The following is a 26,573-nucleotide window of genomic DNA, read 5'->3' as shown; positions in this document are numbered from 1 at the left end:
GTATGATTACATGGCACAAGAAATGATTAATTGCTTCTAAAAACTTATAGTAATCTTCTGTAATATCTGGTTCAGTTTTGATTGTGAATATTTCAGCACGACTGGCAGAAATACATCGATCTGGTGTTCGCCAACACGAGTGTGGTTTTGGATCAGAATCTAGATCGTGTGACTGTCATGGACCTGCCATACTTGCACAAACTGTCTACACTACTCGCCGATACAGATCCTGTGACCATCGGTGAGATTAAAAAAATCATTTTATATCAAATTCAAAACTACTTTTCTCTTTAAAATGCCTTACTTTATAAAATAAAAGAACGATTGAGCGCTCAGCGAGCTTCCAGCGCTGGATCCAAGCGCTTGGTGTGCCTTTTATTTTTAATAATCATTGTAAATACATAGATATTTGTATACATTTTTTTCGTCATCATTTCAAAATTACAGAGAAGTTCCTTTGGTGGAGCGTATTCTCAACAGTCGCCCCGATGACCAAGAGTGCTTTTAGAGACCTCGGCTTCGAATTCTCGAAGGCCGTATTCGGTCTCCAGCAGAGGACTCCTCGCTGGAAGAGCTGCACCGCCAACGTCAACGCCAATTTTGGCGTCGCTCTCAGCTACCTCTACGTCAAGAAGCACTTCGACCAGGCGTCGCGACAGAAGGTATGTATTTGTATATATTGGCTCAGATGACTCAGCGAAAAAAAAAGAGCAGAGATGGCCCAATGGTTAAAACCCGTGCATCTTAACCGATGATTGCGGGTTCAAATCCAGGCAAGCACCGCTGATTCATGTGCTTAATCTGTCTTTATAATTCATCTCGTGCTCAGCGGTGAAGGAAAACATCTTGAGGAAACCTGCATGTGACAAATTTCATAGAAATTCTGCCACATGTGTATTCCACCAACCCGCATTGGAACAGCGTGGTGGAATATGTTCCAAAACGATAAGGAGAAGTCCTTAAAGGGAGAGGAGGCCTTTAGCCCAGCAGTGGGAATTTACAGGCTGTTGTTGTTGTTTGTTGTTGACTCAGCGAAACTCCCCCCTCTGGGGAGTAAGCTGGGCAAGCTGCCTGGTATGGCACGGCTAACGGTTCCGCCCGACAGGCCATGGAGATGATCGAGGACGTGCGCGAGGCGTTCTCGCGCGCGGCGACGCGCGTGGCGTGGATGGACGAGGGCACGCGGCGCACGACGCTGCGCAAGCTGGCCGCCATCCGCACCTTCGTGGGCTTCCCCGCCTGGCTGCTGACGCCCGCGCGCCTGGACGACCACTACCGACACGTGAGGCCCGACACCGGCGAATGTCCCCGCCATTAGCATTCAATTCTTTGTCTACTAAATATTTAATTGAAGCGTGTTGTTTGCTAATTGACAATATTGCGGTTAAGAGACCTTGTTACAAATGCCAGCATCTAAAATTGCGTAAATATTAATTTTCCTTTCAAAAATATTTTTTCTGGAAACGCACCGTCAACTACTATTGCAAGCTTTTCAAATAGTCTAATCGCCGTGGAGAAACGAGTATCTACCATAAATAATTGCCTGCTTTACTAATGGGTATGATGAACTCTGATTGAACTATAGTAGTTACAAAAGCTGTTAGCGACTTCTTTACAGTAGAACCAGTCTATGAATAACACGTCTCGTCATATCGCTTAGAAGAGCCGCGTGATAATAATGCGTTTACGTTTGTCAGGTCGAGGTAGTCGAAGGAGACTTATTCGAATCATATCTGAAGTTGACGTGGGCGATGGTCAAGAAATCCTTGGAGACCCTCAGAGAAAAACCCGACAGGGACAGGTGATATATTTGTCGATAGTAATTATTTATGTTATAATGTCACATACATTGCAAAATAATGATTTATCTTTTTTCATTTAGATGGGTTGCCACAGCCACCACGGTGAATGCGTTTTATTCAGCGACTCTCAACTCAGTCAGTAAGTAACAGCTATCAATAACACATCCATAGTTTATATACATAAGGCTAACAATTCTAATTATAGATATATAATATTATAACACTGTTATTTTTTTAGCATTCCCAGCTGGTATTCTCCAACCACCTTTCTATGGAAATGGAATTGAGTGAGTAATTAAATAATTAATAATTAGAAGTAACTAACTGCATTTTTACATCAAAATATAAATTTAACTAATGTTTTCCAGAGCGATCAATTACGGATCTATTGGAGCTATAATGGGCCACGAAATTACTCACGGCTTTGACGACCAAGGTAAATTGTAATATTTATTTTTTTAACCTAATTGAAAAGATTGATAAAAGTATGTCCCAGTAATCATCCTTGCGGTACTCCTAAATTAATATTAATTCAAATAATTAGTTTTACATTACGCAGTTTAAATGAACTAATCAATTAAAATTTTGTTTAAATAATGTTTTCATTCCAAAAATTTAGCATATCACGAAATCATTACAAAAATACTTTTTTTAGTTTTAGTAACGATATACTTTATCGAATGCGTATGTAAAAACAGCCAGTACTTGAAAAAACTGTAAAACTGTAGCTAAAATGTTCCTGTGTACAGGACGGCGCTACGACGAGCACGGGAACCTCGCGCAGTGGTGGTCGGCCGGCACGCTCGAGCACTACCACGCGCGCGTGCGCTGCATCGTGGACCAGTACAGCAACTACAGCCTGCCGCAGCTGCCCGGATACAAAGTGAGATATAGATCGCGTCATGTAGAAATAACGCTGGAAGAACAATTTCGTAATAAAAACTGTTTTGCGTGATGGTATTTTGAGAAAAAACGTAACGTGGATACACCGGCAAGCATGCGGCGCTTGACCCGCCGCACCTCATACCACCAAATAGACCGATAAATAGTCTAGTGCGCAGGTTGACTGCTAGCGTTCTTTTAAGTTTTAACACCCTTTCTCTATATCTAATATCATCTACAAATAACTGAGGTGTTTAAGATTGATTAACCAGATGATTTAATGAGTAGAACACGTGGATCCGCACGTTAGAGGAAATTTTGCTACTTTGTTATACACACGACAGAGTGCTGAAAATGTTAGATAAAAAGCAATTTTTGTGTACATGCGACAGAATACAGGAATAAACTTCTATTCTTCTTATCAGCAGAGAATTCTCAACAATCGAACGTTTAATTTTTCACTAAACATTCAGACATACGGTGTGTGACACCGCCCGAATAGCAAGCGGTCGTACGACAACAGGGCTAATAGTGGTGTGTGTGTGCAGGTGCACGGGTTCAACACGCAGGGCGAGAACATCGCCGACAACGGCGGGCTGCGCGCGGCGCTGAGCGCGTACGCGCTGCTGGCGGCGCGCGCGCCCGCGCACTCGCGCGCCGCGCTGCCCGGCCTGCCCGCGCTGCGCACCGAACAGCTCTTCTTCCTCGGCTTCGCGCAGGTACGCCACCTTCTAACGCACGTTTTCGCTTTGGATATTAAGCGTAATCGTAATTAAACGTTTAAATCGTTTGTACGTGTTTGTTGTCGCGCAAGTTTGAGTTTTTCGTGTTTGAGTCGAGATGGCCCAATAGTTAGAACGCGTGCATCTTAACCGATGATTGCGAGTTCAAACCCAGGTAAGCACCTCTGTTTCATGTGCTTAATTTGTCTTTTTAATTCATCTCGTGCTCAGCGGTGAAGGAAAACATCGTGAGGAAACCTGCATGTGACAAATTTCATAGAAATTCTGCCACATGTGTATTCCACCAACCCGCATTGGAACAGCGTGGTGGAAAATGTTCCAAACCTTCTCCTCAAAGGGAGAGGAGGCCTTTAGCCCAGCAGTGGGAATTTACAGGCTGTTGTTGTTGTTGTTTGTTGTTGTCGCGCAACCTATATATTTACCTGGTGGTACCACCCCCAAATCAATTGTCACCAAAACACTTAAGATATCACATCCAAAGTCAACTTGCTCGACTGAATATCTTGTAAAAATAAAAGAAATACTAGTTACTTTGTCATTTTTTTTCAGATATGGTGCGGCAATTCTACTACAGGCGCTCTCAAATCTAAAATGGTGGAGGGTGTGCACAGTCCCAATAAAATCAGAGTAATCGGCACTCTGAGTAATTCTAAAGAATTCTCAGATGCCTGGCAATGTCCAGTGGGCTCACCCATGAACCCCGAACATAAGTGTGTGTTGTGGTAGACTCATTGTGATCTTAGATATAATGGAACCAAAGACAAGACTCGAATGTTACCAGTAAGTTACCCATAGACTTAGTTGTTAGCTAGATAGGACCAACGGCATGTTTTATGAACATACTATGCGAGTCTACGCACTTAATTATAAAAAATATATAAAAATAGCTTTTTTATCTATACTTTTTAAATAACACAACAGTTTTGAGCAATGTTCCAGAATTTTTACTTTCAGACTGAAAATTATTATTAAAGGAATAAAAATCATAATGATTTGTTCAGACTTGCTGAGTATAAACATGAAATAGAGCCAAGTTAGAAGTATTAAGAATGAAATAGTTGTAATAACAAAAATAAAGACATAAATTGTAAGATATATTACTGATTAAAGTTAACTAATATGTGATACTATAATTATGAATGTGGCATTTTAAAATTATTCTTTAAATCTTGACAAATTGTTTATTTTAGACATAAGTTATAAATTAAAAAATAATTAAGTTAAAAAGTGAATTTATTATATGAAAACAAAAAAATACAATAAACTATTTATTATGAAGTAAGAAATGATACAAATGAGTCTTTTATTTCTTCCTCACATATTGGAACTTGTACACGGGGGCTGAAACTTTGGTGCCACTCTGTATTCTTTTAGGTTTCAATACTTTTGCATCCTGTAAATGTCTTTTGAGTTCCATTTTCTGTTGAATAACGGTCAGTTGCTTTTCACGCTCTATCCTTTGTGAAAGTTCCTTGTATGTCTTTTCTTTAATCTTCTTCGTTGATTTAATTATCTGCAATTAAATCAATTATTAGACGGTTCCCTTATTTCAGTTCTCAAGGGACAAAAGCTAACTGTACAGTGCATACTATAGGGCAAGTCTGCACTATAATTTGGTGTCATAAGCTAGTCACAAGACCAATGTGAAATGAGATCAATTGAAGAAAACTAAAAGTTTCTTCAATAAATAAAAGGAATCGTAACATATATGAACAAACATTATTTAAAAAAACATATCAGATATGTGATATTGAAATTGCTACAACACTTCTTTGTAAATTACCTCATCATTAACTTCAGGTAGGGTTATCTTATTGAGATCGGAGAGTCTCGGCCTGTTAGACTTTCTGTTGATAAGTGATGGATGTGTATCCAATCTTTTCGCTAGATCAAAATTCTTCTCTTCACCTTCATCCACAAAGAAAATATGCGTGTTTGGTGTGGCATCTGCCACATCTGTCATATGGAGCTGAGACTAAGACAAAAAATATTATATATTATTTATTGTGAAGGAAATATACATGTGATAAGATACAATTGAGGATTCATCTCTTATTATATTCCTCCTTTTCCTGTTTGCCTATTTTTGCCTCATAACTGATTGACAAGAGATAAATCATATGAACTAGTTCAAATAGAATTTATATGCTTTCTGAGGGATCTGTGCCAGTCAAAACTGCTTACTTCCAAACCTAGGCTGATGTTAAGAAAATTTAGCCAGGAAATACCAATAATTTTCTATAGGCCCAAAACAGGACCTAGGTAGATATACCTATATAGATTTATAAGCTGGTCAGTAGGCTATCTAGACATTATCCTTAACAAATATGTTAAACAGCCACAAAATAAATATATGTGAAAGTATGAAATAGAATTAAATAAAAAAATATATCATTATATCATACTAAAACAGCTGTCTATCTATAAGACAAACCCTGGACAGTTAGAATTAAAATGTTGACCAAATTTCTTTTAATCACCATGAATTTTGTTATTTAAGCGAAAAATTCAGTTCAAATACTTGCAATAATCAATATTCTTTCATTGATATGAAAATCAACCTCAATTTATAAGACGGCTTTATATTTACCTGCAATCTCTGTATCCGCCTACTCTCAATAGTGCGTTTCATGTTAATATATTTAAGATCCTGAGTTTGCATCAGCTTTATTTGCTCAGGTGTGTGTTCATCTTCTTTCTCCAGTTCATGGTGTTCCTTTAAATAAAAATAATATCATCCCAAGCATATACTTATGTACAATCTTAGAAAACATAAAGTAAAAAGTAAAGTAACAGCCTGTAAGCTACCCACTGCTGGGATAAAGCCTCCTCTTCCATTCAGGAGAGGTTTTTGGAACATATTCCACAGGCCTTGGCCCAGCAGTGGCTAATCTACAGGCTGTTACTTTAGAAAACATAGGCACCTTTACATGTAGGATATATACACATCGTAGAACACACATACTACAAATTACACATTTAACAGAGGTGTAAATTATTTAATTGTAGCATGTTTCTAAATTTTTAACCTATTTAATTCTGTAAATATGTTTTTAGAGATCAAATGAGCATAAAGTACTTATTGATATTTGATAGATGTATTTTTTGTTTTAATTCAAACACCAATAGATAATGCCTGTACTTGGTTGACTTAAAAGCAATACAAAAAATATTTGCTATGCTAAAATTTAATAAAAATGTACGTATAAATAAACAAATACATGTTTGAATTTTTAAAATTTGAATGCAACATATCCTTACCCCATCTTTCACTCTAGAATTGATCATATGAAAATAAAACTCATCGGGGTTCCTGTCCAATGTTCTTTTACGCAAAAGTTTAAGCGTAGCACCCTTTTCATGGTAATCATTTGCGCGTTTTTTGTAATCTTTCTTTTTCTCTAGTAAACCAAGATGTTTCCGAGACTCAGGTTGATGTCGCTCCTTATGAGTCTTCTGATTAGCCTTAGCGGCTTTTCTCCACGAGGACATACTTGTCGTTTAAAGATACTTATTATACTTTAATATAATTTAATCATAAATTTAAGTTTACTTTTTCAGATCACAAACTGTCACGTTCACGTGTTTACGGTTGTCAAATGTCAACATGACAAATTTCAATCTTGGGAGAGTTCTACTCTTAGTTGCCATAAAAAAAATGTCTTCACTATCTCTTATTTTTTAAATAAGTTGCAAATGGAGTCAATTATCATTTTTTCTATAATTTATATCAAGTAAGTTAACTATATACCTAATATTTAACTATCTACTTAGCGATACTAATTATTTACACTGGATGGAATTTGAATTTCAGTAGATCTCCGTATTGCAATCGGTAATCTTACAAATAAAAGGAATAAAATTTCCAAGGCACTAAAAAGCCCGACTCCAAGAAACATATTAAATACTCCACCTAAAGATGCTGTAAGAAAATTAAAATTTACCACATTTTACAAATAAGTGTCACAAAATATTTTAAATTAATAATTACCAATGAATATAAGCACCAAATATGCCACTACTTACAGCTATTCACTGAATTTGGAAAATAAGGTAATTACTTACACAGCAAAGTAATCCAAGTTTCTGTTGGATTCACCACGAATATTCTGGATCCACTAATCCTTATCGATATAAGCAGAACGGAACTTGTAGTTTCGTTTAAGCCAGCACTAAAATGATCATTTATGAGTGCATATATTTGTAAGTATATTCATATATTATAATTATAACGTATAATATTACTTACTATATTTCATTATGAGTATATTTAAAAGCATTCATAGGGCTCGATTCTAAAGCTAAGAAGGTAGATACCTTTTTGCAAGAAGGCAAGCATTTACAAGTAATATTTTCTGTAAAGTAAAAATAATTAATAGTTAAACATTATATGTGTTACTGAATCACATAATGTATAATTGTTAATCTTTTACCGAAATTAAATCGCCTTAAGCAACTCATTTGCGTCACAAGACACGGTGGAGGAACGCTGTCTTCATTTCGACTTTTACTTCGTAACGGGTCTGAACAGCCACATGCCTTCTCCTTACATTTAAGCTAAAATGTTTTTTTTTTTTTAATTAACACTAGTTTGTTTTTATATACGAGCGACCCGTCCCGGCTAGGCTAGGATGCAATGCTGATACTAAATAAACTACAGAATTTGTTTATTTATGACATCCCATTAAAAACTTCTAAAATTATCAGTATTTATTTAATATATTTTCCATGTGTTATAAACAAAAACCTTCTTCTCAAATCACTCTATTTATTAAAAAAAACTTTAAGGATCTAAGCATACATAGGCACAGACAGCGGTAAGCGACTTTGTTTTACACTATGTAATGATTGATACGACGAAATACTGTCAATATAAGTTGTTATTTAAATATAGCCTCATAAAATATCTAACCACACATCGACTTTTCGAATATCCATCCGCAGTACTGCAAGTTCCGTCGACTAACTTATCAGGATCACTGTCCACCACCGACGTAAAAGTCATCTGGGCGAGATAATCATAGCCAGGGCTCAGCGTCATGGGTTCTACCCATTCTTCGCCGTTAAACTTCGTGTAAAACTGAAATAATAATAGTAACTTTTCGCTTATTAATAATAATTTCGAAGAACAACAATTTTATAATTAAAATTATAACATTTTGTGTTTATATTCATCATTCTGATGGTTACATACAACAACAACCTGTAAATTTCCACTGCTGGGCTAAAAGCCTCCTCTCCCTTTGAGGAGAAGGTTCGGAACATATTCCACCACGCTGTTCCAATGCGAGTTGGTGGATATCACTGGCAGACAACTGATATAATAAGGAGTAACTCAGGCTACAATAACATTTTTGTTAAAAAAAATCTCTTACCTCACATCCATTTAAAGTTGGTTGATCAGAACATTGAACTGCAATTTGAAGCCTTCTTTTCGATTCTAGACGAGAAATTTTATTTTCCGCGATTTTCAATCTAGAGTTAAAATATAATATATTTATTTTTAATTACAATTCTTAATCAATACTGTAAAATAATAATTCAAAAGTTTTGTTTATGAGCATACTTGAATTTATATTAATATTAACAAACCGAATTTGATGAAACTCCATCGAAGGACATACCTAGACCACTTTTTTGCCTGAGATATGACAACCAACACCTTAAAACACGAGTGAAGTTGCGGATGACTACTAGTTAAGAATATTTTGATTTTAATTTATAACTCACTTATCGGGCCGTGACAAGCAGCACACGCCCCATTCAGTTAGCTCCTTTTCAAACAATTTCCCACAAGGTATTATGCTGGACTGCCAGCGACAGTTTTTGACAATACTGTGACACGGAGGCACGACTCGCATTAAAGCTTCAGGTAGAGTCAAATTGTTTTTGAAAAGTATTTCTTCTAGGATAACAAGATGCTCCTTGTTTGTGTCCTTTCTTCGAAGTACGTGATTCAAAATAGTTTGGAGACGATCTGTGACGTTTGTATTTATTAACCTAGTCAGAGAGATGAATGTGATTATAATTAAAATACTAGTTAATTCCTAACTGTATGTGATTCTTTGTTAAAAATTATAAATTAATATTTTGTGTAGACGGTAGAACATAATGCATAATAAATGATATACAAGAAGCATTGACACGTCTAATATAGAATAACTATTATAAGAACTTACAGTTTTTTCTGAAATAAATACGCAATAGTTTCAGCCGGAGGGCAAACTGCGACCAGTGGCATTTTCACTGTCTCTTGCTGACTACGTAAATCGTGTAGGGTCAGTAGCGCAGGTACCTCTAGGAAACGTTCCCATAATACAGCGCAAAGAACACCCGCACAACACGCGCTGGCACAGCAGCAAATAAGCCATCCAATGCTACAAACGTAAACTTAATTAACATTAAATAAGAACTAAAAATATATTCTTAGAAACTATACTCACCGATCGGCATAATACTTAGAACATAAATACTTAAAACCATGTAGGGTAGTAGTTTGATAAAATTGTCGCATTGCATGATTGCACGCCGACTGCTTCATTTTGTTATATTTTTGCAATAAACTCAAAAGAAGAGAGAAAATAGTCTCAGATTTTTCTAGCTATGATTACGTTTGGACGCGAAGCTCGTGAGTGCGGTATTAAAATTCAACAATGGTAAATAATAGCGGCTAATGAATGTCTATAAAATTTTACAAGTTCATAGATGGCTATCATCAAACCCTGTAATTAACGATCACTATCACGTGGAAATTGTGATCGATTAACTGTTGATGTGTTTACTAGTTTAGTTTAGTAGTGACTGGTTTGCGTGACCTTATATAGTAATTAAATTTATACTGTTTTTCGCTGCATGTTTTTAATTTAATTTTGTGATTAAATTCTACATTCACACTTAAAAAAATTATAAAAAAGGCAAATACGTATGTCTTAAATGCAGTTACATTTTTGCATTTTCAATATTTACTTAATTTTGTATAAATGTTTTATATTAAACTATTTTATTTGAACTATTTTTCGTAAAACTCCAGCGGTAGGTCTCTTCACTTAATTTCTACACAGCTTGGTTTCTAGCTAATCTAAGCATACTCCAGGCATTTCCAATATTTTGGTGCAGTGAACAACAGTGATGTAGATATATGTAAGATAAGAATATCTTAACTAAATGAAAAACATGAATTGTTCGATTAGAAATTTGCTTTGGATTATTAAATAAGCTCGATAACCAAGAGATGGGCAAACATGAAATAAAAAATAATATTAGCTTTTATTTCCTTTATTTGCATAAGTTACAAAAGTTATACTTTGATTGCTAGGCAAAATTTGTTAAAAGATTTTGGACGTTATTCAAAAACAATATAATTTCTAATTACAATAATAGAATATTCTGCATAATAGATACAATTATTATTTACAAATATCAAGTAACTAATATTTAAAATTAAAAAAAGACATGTATTAACATTCAATTGTGTCAAGTGTGAGATCACTGTGCTTTGGAATGTGTATCTTGAAATAGAGTTTTCCCCGCGGGCATTTTCAACTCTTGATACCTACTATTTGGCCATAGGATAAGGTATCCCTACTAGATACCCATCCATTATATAAATCGCCAATCAGCAATATTTAGTTTCTGGTATTCCCATTTGAAGGTCTACCAAAGTTAGTGATGCATTGACAAATGGTCATGGCTTGTAAAAAATTTCATTGACATTGAAATAAAATTAGTTTTAACGGATTTGAATCGCGTATATTAATTATTTTTAACATCCCGACGTTCCGAGCACTTTACAGCGTTCGTGGTCACGGGTAATCTACCTGTGACCACGAACGCTGTAAAAAATAATTAATATACGCGATTCAAATCCGTTAAATCAAGTTTTATTTCAAATTTCATTGAAATGTCTATGGGCAATGGAACTTCCCATCAGACGGTCCATTTGCCGTTTCACGTTGGTAGGCTTTCTGAGGACATTCTGTAGTAAAATTAATATCAGCATTGCACCCGTGGAGAACCCGAAGCGAAGGCGGTTCGCTAGTATAAGTATAAAAAGTTGATAGTCCGTGAACGAAAAGAAATAGATAACGTCCGAAAATATATTTACAAAAGTAATATTATCAATAACAATTACAAATCAGTTATATCTACGACGTAGATTAGTGTTAAAGTGGCTCTTCAACAACTTGATCGGTATCTATAGGGCATGTTCCGTTTTTATAATTAGGGTTTGACTGTGTATAAATACATATTTTATGTTGTATCAAACAATCCCAAAATATATTGTCTATCAGAGATAAATAGATTAGTGTTCACGAGGCTTTCTACCTAGCCGGTCAAATATAGCCATTGGTTTATAATTGATACGTACGTAACAATACGATTAATTTGCCTCAAAAACATCATTTGTCATAATGATCTCGATAGAAAATCTGATCTCGATGTTTTCGATTCAAACCTCAGGACAGGCCGATAGTTATTGATTTGATTTGATTTGTGCAAAAATTCTCAATAACAGCCTAAAGTTAGTGTGTTCCGTGCCTCGGAACGCGCGAAATGTCGTTGACCTTGAGACTGAACTCTTTATCATATCGGATTTGTCATCCCATGGAGTTATGAGCATGGGGGAATAGAGGACACACTAGTACGCTATAATATGGCCAGCAGAAATGCGTATGTCCTGCTATCGTGACCGAACATAAAGAATTTTATCCCCAAAGCGCTCCAATAAAATGTTCACATCATAAATATAATTATTTAGTTATTTAGTTGTAAAACAATCTTAGTTTTAATTATCTTTATTTTAAATGCTAACAGCACAACTGTCGTGAAGGGTTCAGCTATCTGAACTATAGGTCGATTTATTTCGTCGTAGTTAAGATAGGGAGATGCGCGTCGGCGTAGAGCGGCGGAACTACACGCTGAATGATAACAGATGTTTTTAAATTCTTATCACTAGTTTAGATGACTCGTTGTTTTTATAAATTACAATATTTAAAATACATTGTATAGTGACATGATATTATTCAGTTTCCCTAGCTGTTATCACTAGAGAGATTTCTCGTGTTAGCCTAATTTAACAAATAGAAATTTACTGTTAACAAAAACATGGAATTACAATTAGTGACGTCACAGTCTCCTGAGCTAGGTATACATTTTAATCACAGGAGTCATATAGTTTTTTAGCGATTGACAAGTGTTGCATATCGATAGTCTATCGATAGTAGACTATCGATATGCAACACTATTCTAGTAATCCTAACGTTATTTTGTTTCATTTCTTGTCCGTCATTAGTCGTGCACTTATTTTAGTGTAAATTGATACACGAATTTGTGAAAATACAAATTTATACAACATTAAGTTGGGGATAAAATAATTCTATATTAGGTACATTTATTCCTAAAATTGGTAGTCATATGTAATATTAATTTTAACACCGAGTATAATATTATAACATCGAATACTAAAATACTACGGACATTTCATAAACATTACATGTATATATTTTTGTTGTGATCACATTCAGTTTTATATGGTAAAATTATTCTATAAATTGTCTATGGGTACAGTAAGCGGCATGAGTCGTGAGTACAACCTTGAACTGCACAGTAGCAGATTTCGCGGTCTCTGTGGGGCGCGAGGCTGCACGTGATTGGTCCATTAAACAATCAATAGACAATGAGCATCTAGCTCATTGTCTATTGGATTGTCACTTGTCATTTGGCGGAAATAATGCGATTTTGTCCCTAAGTGCTGCTCGGCTATGCTCAAGACTCATGCCGGTACTATACTATAACATCAAATTGATATTTGTAGCTGTATACGAACTACCCACATATTACGTACTATGATTATATATTTATTTAACATTTTTCGAAAATATATTCAAACACCACTAGTTTTTACATTAGAGAATATACTATCTGCGAACTGTATAAACCTGGACCAATTTTCTGTAACAAGTTATAGGTGAGTAATTCATTTGACGGGGGTTAGTCTTACAGTCGATACAGCAAAATGCGATGAATATATCCTAACATTCAGTATTTAGCTAAGTCGGTGTCACATCTGATAGTCATTAACTCACAAGTGTGAACCAAGCACAATCGTTTTCAAAATTGATTACCACGTGTTCTATATACACAAAAAAAAAATGAAATACCAGTAAAATATTAGTAAACAAATATTTACTTCGTATATAAAATTCAAAAAATCAAATAAACTGGGGAGGCAATCTTCGCTCAACAGTCGGAGACGTGATAGCGTTCGAGATAGCTCAGAAGCCGAAGAGGGCTCGGGGGCGCGCGCGGCGTCAGGAGGCGCGCGCGGGCCGCACGTCGCGCAGGCAGAAGGGCGCGCGGCACACGGGGCACGAGCCGCGCGCCGCCAGCCACGACGCCGGCGGGCCGCCCGCGCGCGCCGCCCACCAGCGCGCCATGCACGCCGCGCACCACAGCACCCTGACATACCGTCGCGCTCTTTGTTACACTTAGGCTCATTGTAACATTTTAATATGACTTTGTAACTTTTTAAGATTTGAGATGGCCCAGTGGTTAGAACGCGTGCATCTTAACCGATGATTGCGGGTTCAAACCCAGGCAAGCACCGCTGTTTCATGTGCTTAATTTGTCTTTATAATTTATCTCGTGCTCAGCGGTGAAGGAAAACATCGTGAGGAAACCTGCATGTGACAAATTTCATAGAAATTCTGCCACATTTGAATTCCACCAACCCGCATTGGAACAGCGTGGTGGAATATGTTCCAAACCTTCTCCTCAAAGGGTGAGGAGGCCTTTAGCTCAGCAATGGGAATTTACAGGCTGTTGTTGTTGTTGTTGTTATGTTATCCAGCTGTAGTCAATTTACTATATATGTATTGGCACTCGGCATATTATAACAATATGTAATGTTTGGTCACGCAAGTTTGAGCAAGCCTTCATATGTGTTGAAGTGTCGCCGTCGTGTTCCCTACAATTATACAGCGACGACAATTTATGTAAATTAATTGATGAAAAGCTGACCCGTTAATAAAATATAATTATACTATAGGGTTACTACGAAACTAATTAAAAAAATGGATGGTAATTACTATTTACGCGATTTCATTTGGAGTAAAAATAAAAACTGTCATTTGTTTTACGATAGCCCTTTATCACATTCAACGAAAGCTGACTAAATATGTTTCGTTTACACGGATGTGACAATACCGCCAGCACTAAATAAGGTAGTAAAATAGCCTTTTCCCACAAATTTCTACGTAAACGAATTTATCAAAAATTTGGAAATAAAATTAAAGTGGATATAATTCGTTTACTCTAATAGTGTTGTATTATAAATCTAATAATAATTAAAAACTGCTTGTAGCATCGCATGGAATTTGTAAGTCTAAGCCTAAGGTTGGTGTATCTTTATTTCTCATTTGATTGGAGCCAGATTAAAGGACTGTCTGTCTATTAGCATAGGCTAATAAGACTCAATTATAAAATTGTATCTTAATTTTATTACCTGCAATTGCACTGTTGACACGGCACGTTCTCGTCCTGGATGTGCGGCGGCGGCGGCACGCAGCGCCGATCTAACTTCACATCAGCCGGGTTTTGCATACATCCGATGCAGAGCTCAACTTCCTGTTCAAATTCAAATTTAGAATAATTTCGGTTTGGACAACTGAACAAAAATATTGCAGAATCTTGACAGATCCTAGATATCCTCTTGGTGGTAGGGCTTTGTGCAAGCCCGTCTGGGTAGGTACCACCCACTCATCAGTTATTCTACCGCCAAACAAAAGTACTCAGTATTGTTGTGTTCCGGTCTGAAGGGTGAGTGAGCCAGTGTAACTACAGGCACAAGGGACATAACATTTTAGTTCCCAAGGTTGGTGGCACATTGACGATGTAAGGAATAGTTAATAATTCTTACAGCGTTAATGTCTATGGGCGATGGTGGCCACTTACCGTCAGGTGGCCCACATGCTCGTCCGCCAACCTATACCATAAAAAAAAAAATCCTTTCTCGCTCCTGTTTTATTTCGTCTCTAGAGGGAATAAAGTAAGGTAAGTTACAATAGTAAGACAACTTAGATGTAGCATCGGCAAATTCAATAAAACCGATTACTGCCGATTTATACAACCAATATAAATAGCTTCCATTCGACGCTATTCGTAGCTTTATATTCTCGGGTCAGTTCAACCCGAGAAAGCAAGTGGATGTAAATCGACGTGTCAAAATGACGAATATATTAGGTCATATGATATTACAAGGTATTGCGTTTGTGTAAAGATTATATTTACATAAGAAATAAATATAGATAAGTTGGGATAGCGCACTTAATTCGGATGTGATCGGTGTTACGAATTTTGCCGATGCGACATCTAAGTTGTGTCGTACTATACCATCTTAAAATGGCAGATGAATGGGGAATCAGAAATTCGGTAATAAAAACATCAAAGTAGTCAAATATTCAGTGTTACCTCTTCAATTTGGTAAACAGGATTCTGCTCGACATGCTGTTTGAAAACATCTACAAATCTCTCAATCAGTGTAGGCAGCAATGATATATGCTCCGGAACTCGTATTGCCCTGTCTAATCTTGGCTGTAAGTCTCTGAGAGATGTTGTAGAAATCCTAAATGTGAATTTTTTTATGTCTTCCCTCGATGGGATAGCTTCTATGTTTACATATTGCACTTCATCCTCACCCGATGTTGATAAGTTGTGGCTGTCAGTCTGTAACAATTATTAATTGTCATTCATAGACAATTAGCTACCAAACTAAATACATAATACAATTAAAAAGTACTTCAAACAAACTATAATTTAAAAAGACAATTACTCTAAAACATATTTATGTGATATATACATAGACAATATATTAAGAAGTCAGTAGCTCTATCTTATCTAGCTTTGATCGTGCAGTGTCTATGGTCCCGAAGGTCCTCTTTACTTCTATTTTAAACATAGAATAAGAAATGTTTAAAATACTCACTGCTGTAGCTACCAATGCACAGTCTCTCTGTTTCACTAAGTTTATTCCATATTGAGTCACTTTAACAAGCCATGAGTGAGTAACAACAAATTTGCTGGTTGCACTTAATGTTATTGATACTTTATCCACACTGAAATAGAAAAATTTAAATATATTAAATTTGTTAAAGTTAAAATAAAATACTGATTTATAACTATATTATATTGTAGATTGTAAATACAAAAGATATCAGCATATTAATTACTGGCCACTAATAGTGAATGACATTCTATCCTATTAATCAACACAATATAATAATAATGTTATGTTTGTAATGAATGATTAATTAATATTAAATTACGTAGGGCTGCCGTTGAGGATGCAGAATGAAACCGAACGAATTTAACTTATACGTTTATTTAAATAATTTAATTTAACAATTAATTATTTCTAATTTATAATATACGTGACAGTCTGTTCGATGTTAGAACAAAAAGTGAAGTTCTGTAGTCTGAATTACATATTTATATACGAAATCGGTAAATCACTGAATGGTCCCCACGGTATGGTGATTCTTGGTAGCGCTCGATGTTCGGGAGGTCTTGCGAAACAAAGCAGCGACGCTGGCAACAGGTGGTAGCTTCAAGGAATGCATGGTGTGATTATTTCTCACGGTATGGTAATTCTTGGTAGCGCTCGATGTTCGGGAGGTCTTGCGATTATTTCTTAACAACTCCCTCCGCAGGATCAGCAGCTATTTGGAGACTTTTGTCGAAAATAGTGCTGATAGAGACATAGGATCTCTGGGGCTGTCCTGGACTTCTTGTGTTCTGGTTGCCTCATTGTCCTTCTGGTTGGTATTTCTTAAATGCATACATTTGCGACGAATGAGGACGATGCTAATAGTGAGTACTGATGCACCGATGAGTAGGTAGACAGGTATAGTCGTGTGATAGAGCGTGTCTAAGTTCGACAATTCCAAAGTCACTGGTTCTTGAGAGGCAATCCTGGTATTGGTTGAATGTAAGTGAGTCAAATCTATACTGTTCAATTTCAAGATGTTCTTCGCTGTCGCTTTGTATGGATCTTCATTACTATATTCTATATTCAACATTTTCAAAACTTGTCCTTTTACTTGATCATGGTGGTTAGTGATGGTGAAGATGGACGTTTGTAGAGCACACCCTTTAGGTATTTCAGCTAGATAGCTTCCGAGAAGGTTTTTGTATTGATCTTGAGAACAGGTTAAATGAACTTTCGTTAAGTTGGGAAAGCTCAGAACATAGTGACGATCATCCAATTGTTCCATGGCTTGAGAAGATAAGATTACTGGAGTAACCCGACAGGTTTCATGGATATGTTGCTGGAGTATAAGATGTTGAATGCAGCTCGTTTGCTCTCCATAGTGTCGGTTTAAGTTGTCCTCGCAAAGATGACCGTGACTGTACTTCGGACATTCTGTCTCTATATACAGTAGATCTTTCTCGTTAATTGCTACGTATGGATAGGTAGGGATTATAATTTTATCATTACTATTAGGGGCTAAGGACAATTTGTAAAGGATGTAGTTATTGGGATTCATGATTGGAAACTTAATTACCAAGATTATATCATTATCTTTATAATAATATCCTAATCTTAATAGATCTAAATATTCCCTAAAATTAATATCTAGCACTACATTTGAATTGTATAAACCTTTTAGTTTATTTAACATAACTATATAAGTGTCGTAATCGAGAACGGAATAATGGATGCTTTTAGCTCTTATGAATGCCAATAGATTCTGTAGTTTTGACAACTCTTGTGACAAATTGTCTATGTCATCACCTAGTATTGTAAGTAGCTGGGCTAAATGAAAATACTTAATTGCATCTTCTTCTTTCCTAACATCATTATCTAAGATGGTTTTAATAATGTTCTCTATTTTCCTCTGGTTTTCTACTATCCTATCTGTAACATTTGAACTCTGAGATGCCCACTGCTTGCTTAAACTTATTTGATGATTTATTTCAATGGCTAAGTTATTTTCGTTCTTTTGTAGAATAGCAATGGCATTTTCGTACTTTAGTGCGTCCGTATAATCTAAATTTCCGGAGATTAGGTACCCGTTTCAGGCGCGACTTGGGTACGGGTCCTCTCTTTCTCTTTGTATAAATATGTATAGGTAAATCTGTTACAACCGTATCGTTCGTATAGCGGGCAGCTAATTTCTGTCTATTAGCTAGGGGATTTCTGACATAGATTCGTTGATCAGGTGCATATGTTTTATTTTTTATGCCATTTCTATTAATGTTCTCGGTTATTTCAGTACGACGCTGAAGGGCGGTTTCATTAATGATTTCGTATACCTTTAACATTCGCTTACGGTGATCTAGTATATATTCCTGCAATAGGTGCTCTGTTAAATAAGGATCGTAATAATCGGCATATTCATCGTATATAGAATTGTCAATGAAACTATTGTAATTTACTTCTTTAGATTTAAAGTAGTTCGTAGGGGGTGGGTTCCCGGATTTTGAACCTTGCGATAAAATAGCTAAATCGTTATATAGAGCGGTCTCATCTCGTTGGTCCGCGAAGTTGTTCACTAAAGCAGTTCGAATGCCTTGCCAGTCGGATGGAATCCCATTAGAATTAATTAAGCGAGCAGCAGAGCCTGTTACTTTGTTAAGAATTCCGTTGAGAAGAGCACACCTACTTAATTCACTACTACTATCACTACAAAACTGTCCTACCAATTGATCACATAATTTTAAAAATCTAGTAAGTACATTTGGGTTCCCGTCGAACTCGGGTACCAACCTTAAGGCTTTATAAATGGTGTCTAACTCAGACATTTCCGTTTGTTCTTCTATACTACTTAAACTAATATCTCTTCTATTATCTACGAAAGTTTGCCTACTACTAATAACTATCCTAGGTTCCTTCGATTTTCTTAAATGAAAAATCTTGGCAAATTTTATTAACACACAGGTTAGTTAGGCTAGGATTGAGCAACCACTAAAAAGAATCTAGTGTACTCACATGAACATGTTTCGGTCTCTCTGCGTTATCGATGTCTGGATACCTCTCGTGCAGCACTACTCGTAGATTCGGATGCTACGGATGCAGCAGCTAGACAAGCTACGGCGGGGCTTCACGCGATTACGGAAATCTTCTACGCGAAACGTTCCGCGAGCATCCTACCGACTGCGCCAATTACGTAGGGCTGCCGTTGAGGATGCAGAATGAAACCGAACGAATTTAACTTATACGTTTATTTAAATAATTTAATTTAACAATTAATTATTTCTAATTTATAATATACGTGACAGTCTGTTCGATGTTAGAACAAAAAGTGAAGTTCTGTAGTCTGAATTACATATTTATATACGAAATCGGTAAATCACTGAATGGTCCCCACGGTATGGTGATTCTTGGTAGCGCTCGATGTTCGGGAGGTCTTGCGAAACAAAGCAGCGACGCTGGCAACAGGTGGTAGCTTCAAGGAATGCATGGTGTGATTATTTCTCACGGTATGGTAATTCTTGGTAGCGCTCGATGTTCGGGAGGTCTTGCGATTATTTCTTAACAATTATATGATTGTGGGTAGTTGTGAACTGATTTGACAAAATAAATAGTTTAGCTTTGATTCTCAAATATGTTGTATCTTTTAATGGCGACTGTGGAAAATTAATAAATTTTTGTGGAAAATGGCATCGAATATTGCTAATATAGTGTTTCCCGGACGATTTAACCCTAAAACGGACAAGTGGTGTGATTATAAAGAACAATTATTGTGTGCTCTGGATGCAACGGGTTATGAAGAAACCAACCTTGACAAAGCGCGTTCTTTGTTTTTATCCCAATGCGGGAAGGAGACTTATTCATTAATTGCATCACTATTGGTTCCAAATCGACCAACGAATGTGAACTTTAGCGACATTCTTCGTGTTTTGGATCAGTTTTTTGAGCCGGAAGTTAACGAAATTTTACAAGCGGGAAAATTTCATAAACGTCAACAATTACAAAGTGAAAGCGTGCAAGATTTTGTTTCGGCGATAAGTTTACTAGGCGCTAAATGTAATTTTGTGGATTTAAAACGTCAGTTAAGAGACCGGTTAGTGTTGGGTGTGCGTGATGACCGCTTAAGGCGTGAATTATTGAAGATTAAAGGTTTAACATATGAAACAGCTGTACAGACGTGTCTTAATCACCAAGCGGCGTTACTTGATTTGTACCCCGATGCTAATGAGACAAAGCAAACTCCGTTCCATGTTACAGAACCCATGGATATTAGTAAAATCAGATCCAATGATTGCCGACACTTTTCGCGTGCACATAAGCCAGGAGAGAAATGTCCATTTATAAAAGCAAGATGTTTTTATTGTAAGAGATTTGGGCATATTGCAGCTGTATGCAATAAACGATCTGGAAAGACGCAGGATATCTCTAATATTGAAAACAGTGGGGAGGAGGCAACATTCAGTGATAGATCTATGATGGGTATATATGTCTGCTCCGAAAATTATCGTCAGCCGATAACAGCAGATGTTATGATTGAAGGTGTTAAAGTGACTATGGAAATTGACTCTGGAGCATCAAGAACTATTATTTCTGAAGATACATACAATAAATTGTGGTCAATTCCTCCTTCACTTAATGCTACTAATATAAAACTTGTAACATGGACTCGTGAACCATTAAAAGTAGTCGGTGAAGTAAATGTACATGTGAAGTTGGGTGCTAAGGAAGCTCGATGTGACTTGATAGTGGTTTCGGGCAAAGGACCTAGTCTCTTAGGTCGGAATTGGTTTCATGGATTAAATATTGAAATTGTTGGACTTTGTTGGTCTGAAGATAAGATAACAAATTTAGTGAATCAGTTTCCTGGATTATTTGCTAGTGAATTAGGAGAATATAAGGGACCACTGGTGTCTTTACATGTACGTGCTGATGCTACACCAAAATTTTTAAAAGCCCGAGCAATTCCGTTTCCTTTAAAACAGCAAGTTAATGAAGAATTAAATAAAATGGTGGATCAAGGAATTCTAACTCCTGTAAATTACTCCAATTGGGCTTACTCCATTACGCATTGTGAAAAAGGATGATGGGTCACTACGGATTTGTGGTGATTATCGAGCTACAGTTAATGCGGCAATTGATGTAGATTCTTTTCCACTTCCTAAAGCGATGGAGGCTTTTGTAAAGCTGAGTGGTGGTCGTGTATTCAGTAAACTAGACCTTAAACAAGCTTATACACAATTAAAAGTGGATGATAAGACAGCAATGCTTTTAACTCTGAACACACCTATTGGATTAATGAAAATGAATCGCCTAGCATTTGGTGTAAATGCAGCACCGGCTATATTCCAACGGGTGATGTCTACAGCCTTTGCTGACAAGGAGGGAGTTGCTTGTTTATTAGATGATATAGCAATTATGGGCCGGAATGAAGAAGAGCATGAACAGCGATTGTATGAAGTTTTAGATAAATTGCATGATATGGGTTTTCGATTAAATGTATCAAAATGTATATTTGCAGCTGAAAGTATCACTTTCCTTGGTCATATGATTGATGCTAATGGCTTACACCCGGCACCAGCTACGGTTAAGGAGATTCGTGAGAAACCAGCACCAACAAATAAACAAACTTTACGAGCATTTTTAGGCCTGTATAACTTTTATGAAAAGTTTTTACCCGATAAGGCTACACTTTTGGAACCACTGTACCGCTTGCTAGTTTCTAAGAGACCTTGGAATTGGGGTGAACCTGAACAAATAGCTTTTGATACGGCTAAGAATCTTCTATCTTCGGAATTGACTTTGGTAGGATATGAGCTGGATAGAGAATTGCTCCTTATTTGTGATTCATCTGATTATGGTTTAGGAGCAATCATTGCACATGTAATGGATGATGGTTCTGAAAGGCCAATTATGATGGCATCGAGAACTCTGCAGAAACATGAAAGACGTTATGGACAAATTGACAAGGAGGCTTTAGCAATAATATTTGGATTGTCAAAGTTTCATGAATATTTAGCAGGTCGTAAATTTTCTATTATAACAGACCATAAGCCTTTGGTTGGTTTGTTTAATCCAGATAAACTAATACCAGAACAGATATCACCTAGAATGTTGCGTTGGTCATTAAAATTAAGCTGTTATCAGTATATTATTAAGTACAGAGCAGGAAAGTTGATTGGTAATGCTGATGCTCTTAGTAGATGGACTGTTCCTACGGCTTCTGTGGAGGAAGCTCCTCTCAAGGATGTTTTATTACTGGATGAGACTCCAGATGGCTGGAACTTAGATGCTAATAAGGTAGCATCGGAGACGAAAAAAGATCCGGTTTTACGGAAGGTTATGTTTAACATGCTACATGGATGGCCACGTTCAAACTCCGATCCTACCTTACAACCATTTTGGCAGCGCAAAGAAGCTCTATCACATAGTAAAGATTGTTTACTGTGGTGCAATAGAGTTGTTATCCCTAAAACCCTCCAGGAGGATGTGTTAAAGTTATTACATGCTCCACATGCAGGAATTGTGCAAACTAAGGCTTGTGCTAGAGGATATGTTTGGTGGTATGGAATGGATAAGGAGATAGAGAGATTAGTTTCTGGATGTCATCAGTGTCAAGCGGTAAGAAACAACCCACCAAGGGACCCGCAGACGTGGGTTGTATCTGAAAAGCCATGGAGAAGAGTGCATATAGATTTTGCAGGCCCATTCCAAGGTAAAACTTTTCTATTATTAATTGACAGCTACAGTAAATGGTTGGAAGCAGAGATTGTTACGTCTATGAATAGTACCAGTGTAACAACAATTCTCAGGAAAATATTTGCATCTCAGGGACTTCCTGATGTATTAGTTTCTGATAATGGTAGGACTTTTGTTTCTGAAGAGTTTAATAATTTCCTAAGCAAAAATGGGATACAACATTTGTATTCTCCACCATATCATCCAGCTACCAATGGCCAAATTGAAAGGAGTATACAAAGTTTCAAAAATAAATTGAAGAAATTGTCTGAGTTGGAGATACCATGGAGTGAAAAACTCCCTAGAGTTTTATACTATTTACGTACAGTACCTTGCACTACTACTAACAAAAGTCCTGCTGAGATGTTAAATGGGCGTAAATACAGAACAGCAGTGTCTAATTTACACCCAGATGCTGTACCAAGTCGTACTGAGTTACAGTTGGATAATGCAGCCCAAACCTCACCAAGAAGAGCTTTCACAGTGGACCAACCGATACTGATTCGTATGTATGGACCAGGTGAGAAATGGAAGAGGGCTGTAGTAGAGATGGTAGAGGGTCCCAGCTCATATCTGGTGTGGACAGAAGACGGAGTATTACAACGTCGGCATGTTGATCAAATTCTGGCTCGCAGTGTTGAGGCGACTAGACAAAATAACGAGCCTCAAGATAGAACCATGCCTCCTGTATCTTTATCACCTAGATCAAACTCTGACTCACTACAAACAGATGAACCTATTGAAATACCGCCACCAGAATTGTGGCCGGATATAATTGGCATACCAAATACTACAGAATGATAATTAATTAATTTCCAAATTATTTTATTGTTGTAATTGGGCAAATCTTTACATGTAATAAATAACTTAAATGTGTGAGGGGAAGGTATGTTATGTTTGTAATGAATGATTAATTAATATTATATGATTGTGGGTAGTTGTGAACTGATTTGACAAAATAAATAGTTTAGCTTTGATTCTCAAATATGTTGTATCTTTTAAATAAAATTAAATGATTTTATTCTTTTCATGAAATCTGCACGTTGTTTTGCAAATAGTTGACCATCAACAAATTTGAACACTATCTGCTGAATGGATTACAAGAGTATATAAAAAAAAACAGTCTATATCTCTCCTGATGTCAAAAATAGTAAAACATTAAAAATATTGATTCAATATCATAGGTTAACATTTTGAATAATGTTGAATATAATTAATTAATAAGGATTAATGGCAAAAAAAAGTAATTTGAATGTCAGTACCTAAACCTCTGATAAGCTGGTTATTTTGTTATTTGATAAAGATAGTGAGAGATGAAGGTGTGCAGTAAAAACTTTACACCACAGCAAAACTTTCGAATATAAGTAATACCAGATGTAACATACACTGACTAAAATTTCAAACAATACATGCTTTTTATATTTAATCAAATGTTTTTTTGAGAAAAGTCTTTATTAATAATAATATTACATGCTGGTATTACCCATACCTTTTAAAATCAAAGGGCCACCAAGCATTCAGACTTCGATTTTATATTCCTTGTGACTAGAGTTACAATATATTATGAAGCCAATTAACGGCTTTCGACAGCTACAATTAGAACATGAATGACGGTAATGGTAAATGGTACCTAACCAGATTGCCCTATCACCACATATCTATGAAATATTTCTGTTGACTGTTGACCTACAATAACAGACCTATTGTAAATTAGATTACAAATAAAATACCTTCGAAACTCTACATTGAAGTTGGATGCCACGACTCTCCAATCAATCCCTGGTGTCACGTAAGGCAATAAAGCTTTTACAACTGGGTGTTTACTCTTGTCATATTCCCACCAAGTGACCATTTTGTACCCCATATAAAATGGGATGATCAATACTGCGGCTGCAGCCGATAGCATCCATTCTCCACGCACACCACCGCACCAGAGAGTAGCGAGATACCCAGCTGGCAGCATAGAATGTATTAAGACTGTTATAGTTGTTCTCTTCATATGATATCCAATAAAATTCGTATTCTCAGAGCCAAGCCAATTGTCAAAGAGTTGAGCTATAGTGAAACCGGCGGAAACAAACTCAGCGGGAGGATATACAACACAAATCGAAAAAAGAATATAAAAAAGAGTAATTAAGATATCCATTATGAATAACACTGTGCAATTTCCCGTGCTTAAATTGAATGTGCGTACTGCGTAGGTTGGTAAGTGGAAAAGATTCACTGAGCAATGCAAATGTATTGATCGATGTCACTATTTATATTTATTTTAAGGGATAAACGCATTTTACAGCTTCACAGTTTGCACACAAGTAACAACTAAAAATGACAGAAAGGTAAACTGATTTTGACGTATCATGTCATAAGCAAAATACAAACAACCAACGAGTCACGAATTACAAGTTAACAACCTATTCGAATAATAAGATTTCAATATCGATTTAAAATCTATATGATGAAAAATTACATGCCGGTTGCCAAAAAAAAAACGCATATCTACCTAGGTGCTATTACAATAAATCAGTAATAACATAGCACCTAAAAGTAAAGTAAAAAAAAAGGTAACAGCCTGTAAATTCCCACTGCTGGGCTAAAGGCCTCCTCTCCCTTTGAGGAGAAGGTTTGGAACATATTCCACCACGCTGTTCCAATGCGGGTTGGTGGAATACACATGTGGCAGAATTTCTATGAAATTTGTCACATGCAGGTTTCCTCACGATGTTTTCCTTCACCGCTGAGCACGAGATGAATTATAAAGACAAATTAAGCACATGAATCAGCGGTGCTTGCCTGGGTTTGAACCCGCAATCATCGGTTAAGATGCACGCGTTCTAACCACTGGGCCATCTCTGCTCTTGGGCCATCTCTGCTCTAGCACCTGTTGCTATCAAAATATATTTGTTGTGTATTAAATTTGTTCCAGTCGATAATAGGCTATTTGACTGGTTTTTGAAATCCATTTTATATTATTTAGTAGAGGTTAAGGAACCCAGTAAAAGTTGTTTTTTTATTATTTCTAGTCCATATTTGCCGAAAAATATCATATTAAAAATTCCATATTTAAATAACGCGCGAAAACGCTACTTGGATAATATGCCGCTGCAATGGGGTTGGTGACGTCACTTTGTTGTATTTTAATCTGTGGTACATATAGTAGAAAAGCAAAGTTTACAAGAAAGTGACTTCATCACAAGCCCGGCCAATCAGAAGCGTTTTGTGTCACGTGACAAACGTTTGGAACAAAGCATTTTTATTTATTGTTTTTTGAATAAATTAAGTGTTATTTTCAATTTTCGATAGTAAATAACCATTTTTAAACTCATAATATACACTGATTACAATAATTCACAATTTATTTTTCGCATTGTCAAATAGCTTATTCTGTATGCTACTTCATAAGATACATGATACTAATTTGATTAGTCAGTTTAGATTAGGCTT

At 36.4% G+C, this 26,573-nt stretch overlaps 4 protein-coding genes across 5 annotated transcripts in view; 1 reads left to right on the top strand and 3 right to left on the bottom strand.

Annotated features, from left to right (window-relative positions):
* Positions 1–4,337, top strand: part of LOC124544270 (neprilysin-4-like) — a 65,608-nt gene extending 61,271 nt beyond the window's left edge. For both annotated transcript variants that reach the window (XM_047122744.1, XM_047122745.1), the window contains 10 exons: positions 97–241; positions 448–662; positions 1,106–1,282; positions 1,698–1,801; positions 1,883–1,941; positions 2,041–2,089; positions 2,171–2,238; positions 2,552–2,685; positions 3,233–3,403; positions 3,977–4,337. In XM_047122744.1, the coding sequence (XP_046978700.1) occupies positions 97–241; positions 448–662; positions 1,106–1,282; positions 1,698–1,801; positions 1,883–1,941; positions 2,041–2,089; positions 2,171–2,238; positions 2,552–2,685; positions 3,233–3,403; positions 3,977–4,153 (1,299 nt within the window). In that variant the 3' untranslated portion in view covers positions 4,154–4,337. The remainder of the gene's footprint in view (positions 1–96; positions 242–447; positions 663–1,105; positions 1,283–1,697; positions 1,802–1,882; positions 1,942–2,040; positions 2,090–2,170; positions 2,239–2,551; positions 2,686–3,232; positions 3,404–3,976) is intronic.
* A 305-nt stretch (positions 4,338–4,642) lies between these two features.
* Positions 4,643–7,040, bottom strand: LOC124544271 (probable U3 small nucleolar RNA-associated protein 11). The gene is made up of 4 exons (XM_047122746.1): positions 6,689–7,040; positions 6,018–6,143; positions 5,211–5,402; positions 4,643–4,940 (listed from the first exon to the last, which is right to left on the bottom strand). Exons 1-4 carry the CDS (start codon positions 6,917–6,919, stop codon positions 4,731–4,733), a joined length of 759 nt encoding a protein of 252 aa, XP_046978702.1. The 5' UTR covers positions 6,920–7,040; the 3' UTR covers positions 4,643–4,730.
* A 33-nt stretch (positions 7,041–7,073) lies between these two features.
* Positions 7,074–10,158, bottom strand: LOC124544272 (sodium channel protein Nach-like). The gene is made up of 9 exons (XM_047122747.1): positions 9,871–10,158; positions 9,607–9,804; positions 9,158–9,427; positions 8,803–8,902; positions 8,340–8,507; positions 7,861–7,984; positions 7,677–7,782; positions 7,493–7,599; positions 7,074–7,349 (listed from the first exon to the last, which is right to left on the bottom strand). Exons 1-9 carry the CDS (start codon positions 9,966–9,968, stop codon positions 7,207–7,209), a joined length of 1,314 nt encoding a protein of 437 aa, XP_046978703.1. The 5' UTR covers positions 9,969–10,158; the 3' UTR covers positions 7,074–7,206.
* A 3,477-nt stretch (positions 10,159–13,635) lies between these two features.
* LOC124544155 (E3 ubiquitin-protein ligase TM129) lies at positions 13,636–25,468 on the bottom strand. Its single transcript, XM_047122613.1, has 5 exons — positions 24,863–25,468; positions 16,410–16,539; positions 15,896–16,150; positions 14,931–15,052; positions 13,636–13,885 (listed from the first exon to the last, which is right to left on the bottom strand). Exons 1-5 carry the CDS (start codon positions 25,276–25,278, stop codon positions 13,738–13,740), a joined length of 1,071 nt encoding a protein of 356 aa, XP_046978569.1. The 5' UTR covers positions 25,279–25,468; the 3' UTR covers positions 13,636–13,737.
* Between the last annotated feature and the right edge of the window lie 1,105 nt (positions 25,469–26,573).

This window comes from Vanessa cardui, chromosome 4 (genome assembly GCF_905220365.1).
Source record: "Vanessa cardui chromosome 4, ilVanCard2.1, whole genome shotgun sequence".
NCBI lineage: Eukaryota > Metazoa > Arthropoda > Insecta > Lepidoptera > Nymphalidae > Vanessa > Vanessa cardui.
This window is presented reverse-complemented; position numbering and strand designations above follow the sequence as displayed.